At 36.1% G+C, this 20,204-nt stretch overlaps 1 protein-coding gene across 1 annotated transcript in view; it reads right to left on the minus strand.

Annotated features, from left to right (window-relative positions):
* Lvrn (laeverin) overlaps positions 1-20,204 on the minus strand; it is an 83,811-nt gene that overhangs the window by 53,436 nt on the left and 10,171 nt on the right. Inside the window, exons 2-3 of the mRNA XM_005339495.5 lie at positions 2,768-2,910; positions 1,440-1,579 (exon numbers count right to left, since the gene is read on the minus strand). Of these exons, the coding sequence (XP_005339552.1) occupies positions 1,440-1,579; positions 2,768-2,910 (283 nt within the window). The remainder of the gene's footprint in view (positions 1-1,439; positions 1,580-2,767; positions 2,911-20,204) is intronic.

A 20,204-nucleotide genomic window follows, 5' to 3' on the forward strand; every position in this document is an offset into this window, starting at 1 on the left:
TCCTCATGCTTCACATTCACATTAACTACATTCCCCATTCCACTAAATCTTTATCTCTTACTTAATGAGCAATGTTTAGATAGGCTGGACACTATTCCAAGCATACATTCTGGTATCCCTGTAGAGTATATGGTGGACTCATCAACATTGTAGAGCTGAGACATAGCCAAATGCAACATTCCACTGATAAACTCAACCCAAACTTCAGTTTTCTGGCTAAGAACATTACTTTATGAGGCATGCAAATCCATTTCCTCCTTGTTTCTATAGCAGCTGTATTCTTTATAGGGTGATCTTTCATGAAGAAACAGATTTTATCCCTTTCTAAGAATTGTTGGCTGAGCAGCACAGACCATAACAAGCAATCTGAGGTGTGGATTCCGAGGGACCACTGTGGGTCTCTCACTAGTTTGCAAGTCATGCCTGAGCAGATTTGTCGAGGTATGTCATGAAAATTTTTCTTGGCCAACATTATATCTATGAATGTCAAGGATCTCCTAGTAATTATTCAGTAAGGGAAATCAGACTGGGGTAAGTAGCATAGGAAGATAACAAGCTGATGTTTGCATTCAAGACAGTATTACTAATTCATTAGGTTAGAAGGAATATAAGAGGAACAGCTTTGACAGGTTCTCCCCCCATGATGGCTTGGCTCACCTACAGGTTCCTCATCTCCACCTGTCAATGGTATGAGCCTGGAAGATCTCAGGCTCCAGTGTGGCTCAGTCAACTGTAGGGCCTGATTTCTCTCAACCCCATGAAACCAATGCAAGTAGAAAGAAGTGTGGAGGTAAGTAAGGATCTGGCCTTACTTACCTCCACACTCTGATAGGAGGAGAACAGTATATAAAGTTATCCAAATAATCTTAATATTTTCCTAATAGTTTATGAAGTACTGAGGGTATTATTTGATGGAGACCAGGTATTTCAGAACAGAGCACCCCACACATACTTTGAGGAACACAGCAGCCCAGCTTCTAGGCAGGGATGACATTTTACCTACATGTACCATCTCAGCCACAGCAGTTGCTCCTGGCTGGTGTCTATTTTGATTGGTTGGTGCCTGGGCCCCACTTGGTATTCAACACTTTGAGTATCACCAGTTTGAAGACTACATTAGCACTTGAGGCTAAGTACAAAATATTATAAATCTGAGCTCTGAGGTAACAGTGTGGCTGCTCTCCCTGTTCTTTCCCATCCTCGGCAAAGGCAGAAACAAGAAGAGGGTGCTCAGAACTTGCCTTGAGGAGTGGCTTCCATGGAAACCCCTCCTCAGAACAGTAGCAGGAAATATTATCTCTCATTTGCAAAACCACACCAAAAGCATCAACAGGGCTTGGAAGAGACAATTGGACATATAGGCATAACACCCAGATATAGGCAGAGTTAGTGAATAATTGCAGTCAATGCCTTGTTCCTTCCTAATGAATCTTCCTTACCTCTTTGCCCCTTTCTGTTCTGCTGACATGGTCATAATCACATATGGCAAGTGCGACCAAGTACGTTGGCATGTGGGGTGTGGTGTAAAAAGTGGTAACAGTCCATTTGCTTCCATTCACATCTTCTTTTTCAGACTGACCTAGAGAAATGTGTTTTAGTCCAAATCACTGTAAACATAGGCAATAAAATTTAACTCTAAAATAATTTGTCAAGTCAGTTTCCAACCACTTACCAACAACTCCCCATGTTCTAGCATTTGGATTTCTCTACTATCCCTACACCATCAAAACTGCATTAGATTATTGTAAACTACAATCACCCCAGACTCCAAACACAAGGTAATGACAAGGAGATAGAGAAGCTAATTACCCTGGTGTAATCAGTACACATTGCATACCTATATTAAATCATCACACTGTACCCACAAATATGTACAATTAATTAACAATAATTAATTTTTCAAATAAATTAATTAAAAGTATATTAAGAGGAGACCTAAGGACAAAGTCTTGGGCCTAAGTCAGCAATTTGAGTTACATGGGGTTGTCTAAGGGTCAAGTTTATGAGGCTTGTAAATCTGATCCCCAATCTGCCTTTTTTCTCTTCTACCCACTTCTCTTTCCTACTCTGGCCCACTTCCCCCAGTGCTTAATCTAGAGCTGCCTGGATACAATTCTACCATTCTCAGGTTTCAGCAAGGTAACCAGCAGAGGCAGTCTAGAGCTTATGGCTGAAATTGCAAACCCAAATGTTCATGAGAGCTAGGCATTTGATGTGACAGGGGCTGGTGTATGCCAACCATGAGTGCTGGAGACAATGACAGGTTAAGGAATGGAGGCTAACCTGCAGAAGGGAGACATTTCTTAGCTGCAACTGATGGCTATCAGTAAAAGTTGCAGGTCCAGTGTTATTAGAGGTGCTGAATTCTTGAAGCAATAAAAATCTATATTTTTACATGAAATGTTTGGACCTTTAAAAGTTGGAACTAATTTAATTAAAAGAAAAATCACATGAGACAAATAAAATACACCTGTGTATCAGATTCAGACCAAGTCCACTAGCTGGTTATCACTCAAGATCAATAGCTGAAACTCAAACTATCGGGTGGGTAGGCTGCCAATGTATAAGAACAGTTAACATCCCTGGATTCTAAAGCAAAAAGAATCAGGATTTATCATCCCCAAAATGTGGGGGCTGACACATACCTACGTGATGGCTCTCCTCAGTTCAAATAGGCCACAACTACTAGCACACTGCATAGAAAAACGATCATCATAAAAGCTATAGCAAGGTTTATGTTTCTGTAATGACAAGAAGTATTACTTACCTCGCTGTGGCATGTTGGAAAGGGCCACATAGCTTGGATGATGAATAATTGTAATATTAAAAGTTGCCTTCAAAGCTGGCTCATCAAAACAAGGAAAAACACTCCTGGCAAATGTTGGTTCCATCTGAGATGCTAAGAGGGCCCTGAAATACATTTTGGAGAAAAATTCATTTATTTTTGTCTAAATTGATGGAAGGGGAAAATAAAAAGAGAGAGAGCGAGAGATTGTGGCTTATAATTAAGTCTGGTGTGTGGGAAGGAGCCGGGTACTTTTTCTGCGTCTTCCTCACTGCCCTCCCATAACACTCTCTCCAGTTCTCACTGCACCTTAGAATTCCTGTAAGACCTAAAATAAAGAAAAGAACTCTCTAATTTTCAACCACAAAATAATATTTTCCCCATTGCATCATAAACCTTTAAAACATTTTATAAACAACATAGAAACAAACATAGCAAATACACAATGCCTGTATTTTGAGGAACTGGCCTTCTTATAACGAGGATTACTTCTTTGAGGATGGTATATTGCTTTCGGCCTTCATCAAGTCAGTTTGAAAAATGTCTACATTTCTTTTCTTTTTACCAAACGTTCCCTTTTCTTCCTGGTTGAAAACTTATGAAAGGTTTTGTTTTGGACACCCTTGGGGGTAAACAATATGGGTTCATGCCAACTGAACAAAACAACTTTTAGTTATATGTGCCTACCCACATATATTCGTCAAATCTCTACTGCTGCTTATTCTTCTTCCATGGAAAAACACAAAACTCACATTATCTCACAGAGCACTGATAATTTATAAGGAAAATCTTGGGAACAAGGATCCCTAAACAAACAAGATGATGTCAGGATCACAACACTGCCTGAGTTAGCCAAGAACAGGGATCTTAGCAAATAACTTCCTCCTCAAAATAAACCTGAAATCCTATTATCCCACTTGCCACTTGGTGACCTGGGACCCTGTCTTTAGATGACTGCTGTGAATGTTAATTTCTTTTGTCAATTAGGATCCTAAGACTTTCTATCTCTGATCCCTTTATTCTTGCTTCAGGCCCAATTCTTGGAAAAGGTGAATTCAACAAACATATCTTGAAAGGGTGTGTCCCTCCATTCCTTACCCTGGGGAACCCTTCTTTCCCCCACAATAAGGCTTCTCTTCTAACAAAAAAATTCACACAGCTTTAGGAGGGACACATGGGGCACCGGGACACATTTGGAAACCTCTTATAGTCAGATAATTTGGTGTGTCTATAACTTCACTGGGACAAAACTATAATTTGTAACTAGCATTTTTTGCCATTTGCTTTTTCCTATTTTATTATACTCTATTGCATGGACTGGCAGGAAGCCTGTGAGCTCTAACACCACCCAATATAACTATAAGACCCTGATCCCTCTCCTACTAACTGGGAAATCCTGAACAAGTCACATAAGGTTGCTGAGTCTCAGTTTGTCCATGTAAAAAAATAATGATACTATTTTATTGCTGTTTGAGCCTTCATAATGTTAAGGACTAAATTTACCAAAATATCACATTTAAATTACCCTATAGTTCTTTAAATCTAAGAAATCATTCTTGATTCAGATGAATCAGAGAAGAAATCAAAGAGCAGTATTTACAGGGTAGGGATGGAGGGTTGGGAATCACTAATTACAAATGCATTAGCCCCTAAATCCCAAGTTTTAATGTCTGTGACTACTTCAAAGAAATTGCACAGGTGTATTAAAATATATTGGAAATTCTAAATTAGAGCTTGTATATATTATTACATTAACTGACATTAATATAGTTAACATTATTATATGTAATTGTAATTATATTATTACTAATACTATAATGTAACTATATGCATATTATATATTATATACTATATTTAAGTTTTAATAGGTGTTCCACATCTGGAATGATGGGACAAAATGGTTTAAAGAGGTTGTAGGGTTAGAGCTGACCAAAAGCTGAATAATAATTGTTTTTTTCTCTGATAAAAATTACTAGAAGTTAGGGATTATGTATTTTTTGTATTATTTACAATACTTTACAAAAGCTGTTTCATAGCAATTAAATAAGAATTTTCTCAGTCTTAGAGATATTATAAAATACCAACAGCTTAATATTAGCACTTATAATATTGAAGTACTTTAGTAGAGTTTTTTAATATATATTTTTAGTTGTTGATGACGTTTATTTTATTCACTTATTTATATTTGGTGCTGAGAATTGAACTCAATGCCCCACACATGCCAGGCAAGCACTTTTACTACTGAGCCACAATCCCAGCGCTGTAGTGTTTTTTATACTGGCATTTGTTTATAGTTTTGGCTACTGTTTTTAGGAGACATGGGATAATGTAGAGAATATTCATTCAACTGACAGCTTAGTGGGAAAAAAATATCAAAAGGGGATTCAGCCTTATGAGTTTTTGCTTGGTATCTGCAATATAGACAAATTTGTGTAACTTTGAGAAATTGCTTAAAATCTCTAGAAATCCATTTCTTTAAAAGGCAGGTATGGGACTAGATGATCTTGAAGGTCAATTAGAATGCTAAAACTGTGATTCAAAGATGGATAAAGAGCCCATGAGGTGACCATGACTGAGTCATCTGAAGTTGGGGAAACCTCCCCTTGGGGGTTCATGCATGACTTTGAAGAAGTCAACAGCACTATGAAATTACAGAGCACTTGTACAGATGGTGACATATTAACATAAAAATTGTGGTGCAGAGTGAAAAAGCATACCCAATTATATAAAACATGCTTATACATATGGAAAACCAACAGATGACTATTGTTTTTATAATAGAAACCCAAAATTAAAGCATGATGATAACCTCTCCACTGCTGTGACATCACAAAACTTGGGAATCTTAGAGAAGTTGCAAGGTAAAGAGTAGGGAGAAAACAAGACTCTTCAAGGAAATGGCAAACTTTTCTGCTACGGGCTCAAATAGGACACCAGCTTGGAGAGTAACCATTTGAACAAATCAAACATCAAGCAAATGCCTTCCAATTCCATGATTCAAGTCTCCAGAGAGGTGAAATAGAAGAAACTCACTTGACTCTTATTCAACTAGTTCCCTCTTAGATTTATACAAACTGTCTTTTTGGTTTTTAATCTTAACTACAAAGGTCAGGAACAATCAGCAGCATATAGGATCTCACTAAGTCACATCTGGTGTCCTCAGGGTGCTGTGTCTTCCCTCACTCCTCTGCTATGGAGTCAAGTAACCCTGTAAGGCTATTCAGACCTCAGAAAATAGAACCATCCACCACTGTCTTCTCCCTTCAAATTTTACTGAAACATGTTATTATGGTGCACATTAAGTCTATGTTTAGAGTGGTCAACTGGTGAGGGAATTAATGTGGAAATATTTGCAGAGCCACTTTCCTGCCCTCTTGTCTTGCCAAAGAAACATGGACTTGCCACTCTCTGGTGCTGGAAGAGATCTCAGTGGTCAAGACCCACATGATGCCCTTGGGGAATATCTACTACTTTATTAAAAAATACCACACTATACACACAGTAAGGAATTTCATTCCAAATTATTGAACTCTGTATGCCTGCAGCTCTAGTTAATAAGTGCTAAACAGCAGAGCTGGTCAAAGATTAAGTAAAACTCTTTAAGAGTCATTTCCCCCACCCCTGCTTAATTTTTTTTTACACAATACACACTTAGAAATCAAAATGTTTAGTAGAGCCAGATGTTACACCACTGGACTGTGATTCAAGGATTGGCCCATAAATCATGTTTGTTTATTACTTGTGTAATAGGATCTGAAAACTGAAGTTTCCACCAGGCAACAAAATATAATAGATTCAAAATTCCAAAGAAAAGTTCCAAACCATGCTTTGAAGATCTTCAAAGTAAATAATCTTTACTGGGGGTCCTTTTGGGATTCTCAGCTAGTTATAAAAAACACATAAGGGTAAGAAATGATGACAAAAGAGACCAGGGAAGAGATCTTTGGGCTGGCAGTGAGTATTTTGCCAGGTTTGCCATGAAGTCAGGGAGATAAGAAAAGGTCAATCCTCTAACCCTAGTCTAGTGGGAGAAGACCCTCAGAGAACAGTAAGAGTGTTTCTTAAGGATAAAAGACTGGTGTCCAACTCACTGTTGGGAAAGCTGAAATTGACACTGTGTCCAGAATCTAACAACTCCTACCAGGCAAAATGCTAAAGGCAAGAGAACTGACTGCTTCGGAAGCAAAAATTTGGGACACTGACAGTCCCAGGCAAGGGTTGTATGAGTGTTCCTTAAGAGCTGTGGGGTCTGAGACAAAGTAAGCCAGGATGAGGATTGTCTTGTCCTGTCCAGTAGAGCCACCTTCAAGAAGTTGAAGGACAGTGGAGATTCATTACTTGATGTTCAAGGACCAAGAGTCACAGTGACCATCAGAACACAGAAATAAGTATCCTGCTGGATTAGGGGAATGACAGGAGAAAGTGAAACCGCAGGAAAAATAAAATAGAACCATCCAAACCATAGAGTCTAAGAAAGTGATATCTTAAAGGATAAAGACATCTGTTAGGCCAGAAGAAGAAGTACTTGCCTTATGTTTCACCTAGTTCTCTTGGCCCCTGACCTCTGCACCCTTGTGAGATTGAAGTGGCAGCTATCAAAACAGCAGGGAGGACTAGAAACAGGAGGTGGAGAAATGGAGATCAACTACTCCTCACCTTCATAAATCTTCATAAAAGATTTGAATCATTGGTCACTGAATTTTCTTGTTTTTGCCACTGACTACATTTGTGGCTTCCATTCAGAGCCAACCATGAAGTAGGGAGTGAGGATGCAGTGGGGTGGGAAGGAGAGATAACAGTAAATGAAATTCAAAGTTTTGAGTATTACACAAGACTTGATTTTTCTCCTTTTGGCCTCTGAATGTATTTGTGATTTAGTGACAATAGATCATTTGTCACCTAAGATGAGCAGGAAATTATAGGTTACTGGAGTCATAGAAGTAGGAAAGATGATACCATAGACTAAATGTAAAAGGACAGTGGGAAAAACAAACTTGTATTTTTACTGCATTATGAGGTATGCCATTTCAGTATGTTTGCAAAAGATGCAGGATTTAAATATTTGGTTAGCAAAATCATCTACCAGAGAAAACTGCTTAGTCACATGAAATCCATGGGTTCAATGCCTGCATGGGTAATGAAATGACCTCTTCCCTCTATGACATCATCAACTTGATGTGCCTGGCACTTAACTTCACTGGCCTTGTTTTGAGACATCCACATTTTTTCCTAATATTGCTCAATTACCTATTTTGTGTATCATACCCTAAGCACTATACCAAGTTTCCTAGCATAAAAAGAAACTACAAGAAAGTCTTTTCAATTCTTTCTTCACCCTGTCTACATGTACAGAAAGAGATTGATTTTGATCATGCCACATTGCTTTTATTTTTTCCTCAAACCTAATCCTAATTTTCTGCAACTATTTCATACTTCTTTCTCTGGATCTTTCTATTTTCCTTTCTCTAAATATCTCCCAACAACTACTGATCTTTTATCAAGGGAATGACATGACCAAAAATGAAAGAAGTATTCCTAAGGATATAAGAGTAGGGATATAGATCCTCTCTAATTAAATTTAGAAAGTAGAAGAGAATCTGCAGAGTCCCACCATCTTAATTTACAGATTTGAACACTGACACACTGGAAATTTATACAACTGAGACTACTAGTAAGTGGCAGGTATGGTACTAGAATCAGGGTCCAGGCTCCCAAGACTGGGGTCCTTTTTAGTTCCCTGCCTAACTTCAAGTATATAATTTAACAAATACTAAAAATCTAACAAAGATATCATGAAGATGATTTAACATTAATCTTATAATTAATAGAATTTCCAAATCTAGACAGGATAAAACTTCTATTTTCCACCAGGAGGGAAAATCTGACTGAAATCAGCCTTATGCTGAAAACAACTAAAAACACTGACAAAATATAATAAACAATTGAATTTAGACATTAGGAAACAGGAAGCACAGAACCTTGATCCCCAGGAAAAGACAAGGTGAACTCCACAATCACCCTGTCTCTCTTCTGGGAAGCAATTTCTAAACTGCCGCACAGGGAGGAGAAATGAAAGAGAATCTAATGATTTCACCAAGTTGAGAAGACAGAGATTAATGCTCAGGAAGACCTACATAGCTAAAATTTTCAGGGTAGAGTATAAGAGAGAAGCAGCTGTGTTGAGAAAGACCTCTGGAAATCTTCATAGAATTCCCCTGGATTTCCTTGTTTTTGCCTCTGACTTTGTGACTGTAGATCATCACCCAAGAATGAGCAGAAAATTATGGGTTGCTGGAGTCTTTGCATAGGAATAGGAAAGATAATCGCATAGACTAAACTGTGAAAGGACAGTGGGAAAAATGAAATTGTATTTTTACTACATTAGGATGTATGCCTTAATCTGCATTTTATAAGGTCAGACAAAGGAAGAACATTGGTGAAGGAATAAGTACTAGGGAAGGTAAACTGAACAATTCCTAGAGCTCACATAGTACTAGGAGTTGTTTGAATTCCAACAAACTAGAGCATAGAAATCCCTAGAATAGGTGGTTTGTGCAGAAGAAGTAAGAAAGGTAATGCCTAGTACTGAGCTAAAGAGGCACTAAAGTAGAAGTCATGGCAGAGTTGCTCTCAGCTTAAAACAAGGCTCAAGAGGATCACCAAGTAACTTACATACTTATCTTACAGATCAATATTCTTTAAAGTGATATAACAAAAATCCAGTGCTCAATAACATAAAAATTTAAATGTTGGGAGCTCAGTACAAACAATGAGAAAATGCTCAAATATTTGGAAGTAAAATAACAATGTTCTAAATAACGCATGAAGCCATGAAGAAATCAAAATGGAACTTAGAAAATGTTTTGCACTGAATGAATTTGTGACAAGTTGCTAAAGAAATACCAGGAAATTTATAACACTAATGGTCTATATTAGAAAAGGAGGATATTAAATTAATGTCCTTGTGTCAATCTGAAGAATATAAAAAGAGTAAAGGAAATGAAGTCCATAGTACCGGGAAGAAAGGAAATAATAAAGATCAAAGTATAGATAATTGAAATTAAAGAAATGATAGAGAAAATCAATAAAACAAAAACCTGGTTACATAAGGCTATTAAAATTGATAAATCTCTAAGAAGACTTATCATACTTATTGAATATTAAAAATAGAAGGAAACTTGAAAAGTCCTACCCTCTTAATTTAAAGCTGAGGGCCAAGACCCCTCCCTCTTCACTCCAATTCTTGTGATCATACCAGAATGATTTCAGACATGTCTCTCAGAGTAGCAGACATGAATTTATTAGAAGGGATATGAAAAGGGAATAGGGAACACTGTCAAGGGAAAAGTGGGGTCCTCTCTGAGAGAAGGAACCAATCTTCTCCTGCCTTCCAGTTTTATTGGGGATCCCAGGGAGGTTTCCAGAGAATCCCATCCAGGTTTGCCTCTGGACTTTTGACTGACAGGAGAATTGCATGAGACTTTCAAGTCCCCACTTCTATGACAACTCTAGGTAACTTTGACTCATGCTGACCAGTTCTAATTGAAACCTGTTCTTACAGATTTTATGGTTAGGGGGAATTATCCTTATCTCCCTGAGTTCTGGCATCTGCTTTGTGTAAGAGTCACAGAAGTCCCCCACCCCATTCAGAGTAACTTATATTCATCTTATTGGCATTTGGGGTCTCCAGTTTTCCTTCAGATAACAATTTGTTTGCTAAGGAATGAAACATATCCTGTGGACTTAAGCCAGGCAGGGCTGTAGATAAATTTCTTTTTAGAAAAAGAAAGCATGTGGGGTCAGCAAAGTGGGCTCAGCTTATGGAATTATTTCCTAACTTCATTTTCCCACTACTTATATCTGTTTGTTCCCTATCATTCCCCTCTCAATGACTTTGAGTCCCTAAATTCTCTTAGGATATTTGGGCATTGATTTGACCTGGATGCTTCCGTATTAGAGAGAGTGAAGTTAGGTGAAATGATGTGAAATCCTTGTTCTCTATCAGGTACAGGCATAGACAGTTAAGGGAATTTAGCAACAAGGCAATCCAGAGATCCATGGTGGCAGTTGGTGGGTGACTGAACAAAGCAAATACAGGACAGGAATTATGCTAGAACAACAATAAACAGGACAGCAAAACATCATTTTCTGTAAATAGCACAGAAGCAATTAGTATTATCAGTCAGTCTCTTTAGACAACAATTCATTAAAGTTTAAGGTGGGGTCCAACATGCTACTGATTAATGAGTGGAGACCACTTAAGTCTTTAGAAAAATAAGCAAAGTTGCTATAAATACATAATGTTCAGTTTTTATAATGGCACAGGTGTCCCCTTGAGCTATATTTAAGATATCTAACACCACCTGATTTCTGTAAAATAGATTTTTATTAGAATTACCTCTTCATTAGTAGAGGGATCCTTTTAACTGTGTTCTTTAGGTCTGGAGATAAATATTAGAGAGTAAAAGGAAGAAAAAGAGGACTCTTTAACTTGGGGTAAAAAAGTCTCATGATCATTGGCTTTCAGATTCTACAAGTATGAGGCCTTCACCAAGAATCTTTCAATTGCCAGTGGGCAAGATTTTTTCCCCAAAAACGCCAACGGTGAAAGCCTCAATTCTTATCCTTAAGGGCTGTAGCATCTAAATTCGAATCAAGAGACCTTTTGGTCCTTACTAGAGCGTGCTCTAGCCAAAGAACCATGAGTTGTCTCAAGACTTTCCCTCAGTCACCAAGAACCTGAGGCATATAATAGAGGTAGTTTAGATGATAAGGTATGTAAAACCAGGCCTAACACCAAATGTTACAGGGCACTGGCCTGTCACAGAACTGAAGCAGGCTTTCACAGGCTTTCCTCTTCACCCAGATTCTTATAATCATGCTAGAAAGATTTCAGATATGTCTCTCAGAGAAACAGAAGGGACAGGAAAAGGAAAAAGAGGGACACTATCAAGGAAATAATGGGTCCTCTCATAGAGAAAGACAACACACCCCTCCTGCCCTCAGTTTTACTGGGGAGTCCCAGGGCTTTGCAGATAATCCTACCCAGGTTCATGTCTTGACTATTTACTGACAGCAAGGTGACAACAGACTTTTTTTTTTTAGAATCAAGAAGAAAGGAGTTTATTTGAGTAATCCAAGTTATCTCTTTTTTTAAAAATTCTTTTTTCTTAATTAATTTTTATTTATATATGACAGTGGAATGCATCATCACTAGCAATTAGAAAAATGCAAATCAAAATGCTCTAAGATTTCATCTTACTCCTGTCAAAATGGCAGCTCTTATGAAGACAAACAACAATAAATGTTGGTGAGGATGTGGGGGAAAAGGTACACTCGTACACTCCTGATGGGACTGTAAATTGATGCAGCCAATATGGAAAGCAGTATGGAGATTTCTTGGAAAAAATGGGAATGGAACCACCATTTGACCCAGCTATCCCCCTCCTCAGTCTATACCCAAAGGACTTAAAAGCAGCATACTACAGGGACATAGCCACATCAATGTTTGTAGCAGCACAATTCACAATAGCTAAACTGTGGAGCCAACCTAGATGCCTTTCAATAGATGAATGGATAAAAAAAAAAGTGACATATATACACAATGGAAGAGTATTCAGAAATAAAAGAGAACAAAATCATGGTATTTGCAGGTAAATGGATGGAATTAGAGAAGATAATGTTAAGTGAAGTTAGCCGATCCCAAAAACCCAAATGCTGAATGTTTTCTCTGATATAAGGAGGCTGACTCATGGTGGGATAGGGAGAGGGAGCATGGGAGGAATAGATGAACTCTAGTAAGGCCAGAGGGGTGGGAGGGGAAGGGAGGGGTCATGGGGTTAGAAATGATGGTGGAATGTGATGGACAACAGACTTTTAAGTCCCCATCCCAACTTTAATTCACTTTGGCCCATGATGATCAGTTTTAATTGAAATTTGTTCTTATCAAGTTTATGGTTAGTGTGAATTATCCTTATCTGCCTGCATTCTGGGATCTGGTCTTTGTAAGGGTCACAAAAGTGCCCTTATCTTACTAAGGGTAACTTGTAGGATTTGGTTTGTTTTGATTTTTATGGACACAATACCTTTATTTTATTTCTTTTTATGTGGTGCTGAAGGTCGAACCCAGTGCCTCACACATGCTGTACCATTGAACCACAATCTCAGCCCCTAATTTGTGCTCTTTTTCTTCAGCATTTTGGTTCTGCATTTCATTTGCAGTGAACAGATTGTTTGCTGAGGAGTGTAACAAACATATTCTGTTGATCTAAGCCAGGCATGACTGCTAGTAAGTTACATTTAAAAAAAAAGAAAGAAAAAGAAAAAGAAAAAGCATTTGGGGTCAGTGCAGTAGACCCCATTTACAGAATTATTCCCTTAACCTCATTTTCCCGTCACTCACATTTTTCTGTTCCCTATTAGTACCAGACAAGTGCTCCAGCTCCCAGAGACAGAAGATATAAATTACCAGTATCAGGAATGAAAGAAGTAATGTGGTTCTGAATTTAAAATAATAAAAAGAAAACATTTTGACAACTTTGTTTAAATAAATAAGTCCTTTGAAAGGTACAAACTATTAAACCTCACTCATGAAGAAATCGTCTAAATAGCCCTATATCTATTGAGTAAATTTAAGTTGCAGTTAAGAAACATTTCACAAAGAAATTCACAGGCCTACATGGCTTCACAGGTGAAATTCATCCAGGCGTTTAAGAAAAAGGTAATAAAAATTACATAAATTCTTTCTGAAAATTGAAGAAGAGGGAATACTTCTGAATTCATTCTTTAAAGTCAATGTTACTTTGTTATCAAACCCAAAGACATTGCAAGGAAACAAAAAGTCTGGATCTCTCATGAACACAGATGCAAAAATTCTAAACAAAATTTTAGTATACAAATCTAATATATATAAAAAGGCTAATGTATGAAGACCAAGTGGATTTATTACAAAAATGCAACTTTTACAAAAATCAATGTAATGGTAACTTAACAAACTAAAGAAAAATCATAAGATCATCTTAATACGCAGAAAAAAATTGACAGAATCTGACATCCATTCCCAATAAAACTCAGAAAATTAAAAATTCAGAAAGCACTTCCTCAATCTATTCAAATATATCTACAAAAAATAAAATAAAACCCACATAAAGAATTAATGATGCAAGACTAAATGCTTTTGCAATAAAATAAGGGAGATGCTTGGATATCTTCACTTATTTTTTCTATTAAATATTGTACCAAAGGCACTATATATTAAAATAAGACAAAAGCCACATAAACTAGAAAAGAAATAAATCATCTTTACTTGGAAATAGTGTGATAACCGATGTAGAAAATATAATAGAAAATACACACACACACACACACACACACACACACACACACAAAATAAATAAATAAATAAATAAGCAAATATAAATAAATAAATAAAATGGGCTAAGGACCTGAACAGACACTTCATAGAAGAAAAATACAATTGATCAACAAATATGAAGAAATGTTCAAAATCTCTGGTAATTAGGGAAATGCAAATCAATACTACTCTAGGATTTCATCTCACTCCAGTCAGCATAGCAATTATCAAGAATACAAGCAATAATAAGTGTTGGTAAGGATGTGGGGGAAAAGGCACACTTATACATTGCTGGTGAGACTGCAAACTGGTGCAACTTCGATGGAAAGCAGTATGGAGATTCTTCAGAAAACTTGGAATGGAACCACCTTTGACCCAGTTGTTCCACTCCTTAATTTTCTAATTCTCTCCAAATGTTTATATATATTCAATGCAATCTCACTTGAAATTTCAGCAGTCTTTCTCATTTCTTTTCTTTTTTAGAAATTAATAAGATAATTCCATAAATTTATATGGAAACCAAAGGACCTAGAGTACCCAAAATAACTTTTAAAAAGAACAAAATTGGGAAATGAATATTATCTGATTTCAAGAATTTTTTAAAGCTAATAATCGAGACAGCATAGAACAGGAGTAAATATATACAAATAAGTCAATGAAATAGAATAAGAATTGAAAAATACACCCATATACATATGGACAACTGACCTTTTTTTACATAGACGAAAAAACAATCAATGGAGAAAGAGCAAACTTTTAACAGTTTGATGTGACAGTTCAACTTTCAAATGCCAAAAAAGAGAGAGAGAGAGAGAGACAGAACTTTAATTCATATCTTCTATCATATATATAAAAAAACTTTAAATGAATCATAGTTATAGCTATGAAACCTAAAACTGTAAAACTTACAGAAGAAGGTATAGAAGGAAATCTTTATGATGTTGAGATGTTTTCTTAGATGTAATAAAACTCAGAAAACTTCAACTCATATTCAAATGTTTTCTCAGGTGTAACACTAAAAGCCTGATACATCAAATGACTAAAATGGAATAGTCTGTCAATATTAAGTGTTGGCAAAGATGTGGAGTAACTAGAATTTTCCCACACTGTTCATGGAAATTTTAAATGGTCAAATGAATGCTTTAGAAAACAGTTTCATAGTTTTAAAAAACTTAAACATTCACCTACCATATGACCAGTAATTCTACTGAGTAAAAGAAGTCAGATGAGAAAAACTATCTGATTCCATTCATTTGAAACACCAGGAAGTGTGAACTAATCTACAGCTAAAGGAAGCAGGTGCATGGTTGCCTAAAGTGGAGAAAGGAGAGATTATAAAGAATACAAGAAACTTTGGAGGCAATAGACATTCCCATTATGTTGATTGTGGTATAGTTTTTACTACCACATTTGCAGATATATGCTAAAACTTCTCTAGTTGAATTGTTTCAATACATACAGTGTACTGTATGTCAATTATACTTCAATACAAATGTTCAAAAATCACTAGAAAAAGAAAGCCGTAAGAAAATGTCCATGAGGGCTGGGATTGTGGCTCAGCAATAGAGCGGTTGCCTAGCACGGGTGGGACAGGGGTTCCATCCTCAGCACCACATAAAAATAAAGGCATTGTGTTGTGTACATCTACACCAAGAAATATTTTTTAAAAATGTCCATGATTATCTGGAGAAAATAAAGTCAATATAAATGAAATAAAAAACAACAGAAATACTAAAATTAACAGACAAAAACATTTAAATAATAATTACAAATAAATCCAATATGCCCAAGGATATAAAGCAAAATACTAATGTATTAAGGAACAAAATGAATTACATAAAAATGTAGAAATTTAATGACAAAAAATGCAATGTCTTGCATGATAATTTCACTTAATGGGACTAAATGCAGATTGAAAAAAAATTGAATGCACAGCAATTGAAACTACCCAAAATCAAATACACAGAGGAAAAGTATTTTAAAAAGTGAAAAAGACCTCAGTGATATGCTAGGGAATGATGAAGCAGACGAATGGGTAATTGGAATCCCAGGATAATAGGTTAAAAAATAGAAGACAGAAGAAAATGTTAAAATAATGTCTGAAAGTTTTATAAGCACTCTACATTCACAAATATAAGACACTGAATGAACCCTGAACAGGATAAACCAGTGATAACCACATTGAGGCAAATCAATTTTTTGAAACAAGTGATAAAGAAAAGGCTTAAAAACAGATACAGAAAAAGGCAAATCATATATAAAAGAATAAAAATTAAAGTCACAGACATCTCTGCAGAAATTATACAAGCCAGATGATGAAATAACATCTTTGAATTGCTGAAATTAAAAACAACAGTAAAAACAAATCTGCCAACCTATAATTCTATATCGAGCAGAAAGTTCTTTCAAAAATGAAGGAAAAATTACTTCCTAGATTAACAAAAGCTGAAAGAATTTATCACTATTAGACCTGAATATGAAGAAATATTAAAGTTCTTCATGTGAGAGCAAAACAATATGGAAACTTAGATGTACACAAAGAAATGAAGAGCACTAGAGATGAAAGTAAACAAAGAGAATTTTTCATTTGTTAAATTTTTATTCAAACGTCATCAATAGTGCCATTGCAGGGCAAACACCTCAGCTAAGGTGTCCCAGTGTTCACGAAGCTGAGGTAGGATGATCACAGGTTCAAGGCTGATCTCAGCAACCTTAAGGAGACCCTGTCTCAAAAAAAGAATAAAGAAAAGGAAGAAAGGGAGGGAGGAGGAAAAGAAGGAAAAGGTAGTTTAGGGATTGTATATATACATATATATGTCGATATATAATCTATGTAGTGTAAAATGTTTAGCAACTATAGCACAAAGGATAATAGAACCTGGAAGGAAATGGTTCTAAGATTCATAGATTATTTATGAAGTGGTAGATAACATTTAACTCTAGTCTATAGTAAGTTGGGGATGCATATTATAAACACTAGAGGAATCCTCCCATGCACATATCCCCCGCTCCCCAAATAGAACATATTAGCCAAGAGTTAAAATTCAAAGGAATTTTAAAAATATTCAATCCAAAAGAAGCAAGAAAGAGAGGAAGAGACCGAGCACAGGTGTGAGTGCAAAAGCAGATGGGATAATAGAAAACTAAGAGCAAGGTGTAGATTTAAGCCCAGCCAAATCAATAATTAAATCAAACATAAACAGTCTAACACTAATTAAAAGACAGATTGTTAGACTGTGTAAAAAGCAAGAGTCAACTCTATGTTTTCAATAAGAAATTCATTTTTAATATCCAGACACATATAGGTTAAAAGTAAAAGGATAGGAAAAGAAACATAATATAAACATTAGTTATTAAACAACTGGAATAGGAAGAAAGAGAGAAGATGAGGGGCATAGAATACAGCCTGTTTAGTTCTTATTCTTCTCTCAAAATATGCTGTGGGAAGTTCAGAAAGGACTGAAATTTCTAAGTGAAAATCTGAACTTCAGATTTCTTAAACAAAAGGAAGGCATTTCCTGCATGTTAACTTTAAAGATCTCATTCCAAACCCTCTCAAGATTGAACATGACTTCTCATGCCAACAACAAAGGGAGGTGACCCTTGTTATTGTTCATAAATTATTATTGTTGTTGTTGTTATTATTATTATTATTATTATTATTTGGTACTGGAATTGAACTCAGGAGCGCTCACCCACTGAGTCACATCCCCAGCCCTATTTTGTATTTTATTTAGAGACAGAGTCTCACTGAGTTGCTTAGCACCTCCTCACTATTGCTGAGGCTAGCTTTGAACTTGAAATCCTACTGTCTCAGAGCCTCTCAAGCCAATAGGCTTACAGGCGTGTGTGCCCCCACACCTGGCTATAAATTATTTTTCATAGTGTTAGATACTGTGCCTCTTATGTTCAAACTTTCCTTACGTCAATTTTGCACATATTAAATGAATATATGGATGTAAAATTTTTTGCATAACTAGCAATGATACAATATCATCCTATTGAAGGAATTTCAAGTGTTTCAGTTAATCACTGGGATAAGTACTATTAAAAAGGGTCTCCAGGAGGAACAAGCTCATCTTCAAGGGGTAGAAACAGAACATAGTCCCCAAATATTCTCAGTAGTGGTATATCTAGTTTTACCCTCAGGGTGATAATTTCAGAAAAGGCTTCCGTATTTCTTTAATATGGTGGAAGTCAACCTATAACCATTCTATAGTTCTGAAATATTTGAGTGACTCATATAGTACTTACCAGAAAAGAATGTTTTTTTTTTTTTTTTACTTTCCCAATTCAACTATTATCAGATGAGTAAGCAATCTTCAATAAGCTAACTGGCTTTCAATATAGGAACATTCTCTGCAATGTGTTCCAAAGGTCAGAAGCAGTGGGTACAAAGAATAGTTTCATAATGCAATGTTTTATGGAGTCCTTGACAATAATTGCTTAGAAGCTTTGGATGAATCAAAATGTTATTACTCTGGTCATTTTTCTGGATCAGATATTTATTTTTCTTGGAGAAGATTATAGAGTATCATCAAAATTACAAGAACTCAGACGTGCAAAACAAACTGTCTTATAACTAATCTCTTCATTCTCTGGGACCCATGTTTTCACTGATAGTACAGAAAAAAAAAATGCAAGCATACCAATTATTTTCTTTATCAGTTTAAATCAATCTTATTCAAAAGGATAGTCTAAACTCTCTTTCTTGACTCTTTCCTTAGGACATGAAAACTGATAATATTTCCTTATATACTCAAATGCCATATTGGAAAAGGGGATAGAAAGAGGAGGCCTCTTGAAAAGAGAGGACTTCTTGAATTCAACAGACAGATGGACCACATTTTCTGTACTAGTGTGACTTGTGAACCATTTCTTCGTAATAGTCAAGATGCAGTGGATCCCAGTGGTGATATGTCCCTCGTGTGGGCTCTTACTTGCACGACCAATCATTTGAACCTGGCTCTAACTCTCTTTGGAACTATATTTTGGGCAACCATTTCTACAGCATTCATTGTAACAGTTATTTTGATCTGTAGTATAGTGGCCCCTCTGTAACTCTCCAGTCAATATCCTCAGCCATATGAGTAAATTTAGATACCCTCTGGCCTCAAAAAGATCATAGGGACCACCTGTACTATCTAGGCCTATTGGCCTAAGCTACTTCTATTCTATGAATTAGAACATTAGAACATTGCCTTCACAGTCATATCAATCATAAAAGGAAGAACAAACTCCTTTCAAAACTTCTTTGCATACATTTCTAAAGAACAGAGTATCTGGGAATTAACTAAGTCTCAGGGCCAATCTACAACCAATGAGGAGGGAACAAATACTACTGCTTCCTTGCTTTTAATAGGGACAGGTTTGAGAGATGGTTCATACTCTCCAGAAGTTTACTCCATAGGACTTTCTTTGATCTCACACCCTGAATTGGCCTTCTTCCCTTCCAAGCGTGTTTCCCCATTTTCCAGGTGGTTTTTCCTAGGAACATTACCTAAGTAACTACTCTCATAGGAAAATTTGTCTGAGGGTTATTTCCGGTCAGAAATAGGATGGTGAAAATTAAAGACACCTGTTCTTCCTATTTGTCCTTTTCTCTCTCCTCTAAGCCTTTCTCCCTATGTTGGAAGTCCTCTCTATCCTCCCTTACTTACAACAACTGCTCTCATCAAAAGGAGTGAGAACACCAAATATTCAATCATTCAAATAAAGTTAAATACTTGAATCTAAGTCTAACAAAATGTATATAGGACTTAAGTATTTAAAATGATAATAAATTGAAGATCTAAATAAATGGACATTCTATGTTGATGAACTGGAAAACTCAGCATATTAAAATGTCAGTTTTCCCTAGATTGATATAGAGGTTTAACATAAAGTATTTCAAAATCCCAAACAACATTTTTTTAGTAAACACAGACAAGAATATCATCAAATATTATGAAAATTCAAAAGAACTAAAATAATTAAAAAGTAATTCTGAAAAAGAAGGCAAATTTAAGCCTTATGGAGCCATAAGATTTAAGACTAGATAGCATTAGCTGAACAGACACATGGACC

The sequence above is a fragment of the Ictidomys tridecemlineatus genome, chromosome 1 (genome assembly GCF_052094955.1).
Source record: "Ictidomys tridecemlineatus isolate mIctTri1 chromosome 1, mIctTri1.hap1, whole genome shotgun sequence".
NCBI classification, from domain to species: domain Eukaryota; kingdom Metazoa; phylum Chordata; class Mammalia; order Rodentia; family Sciuridae; genus Ictidomys; species Ictidomys tridecemlineatus.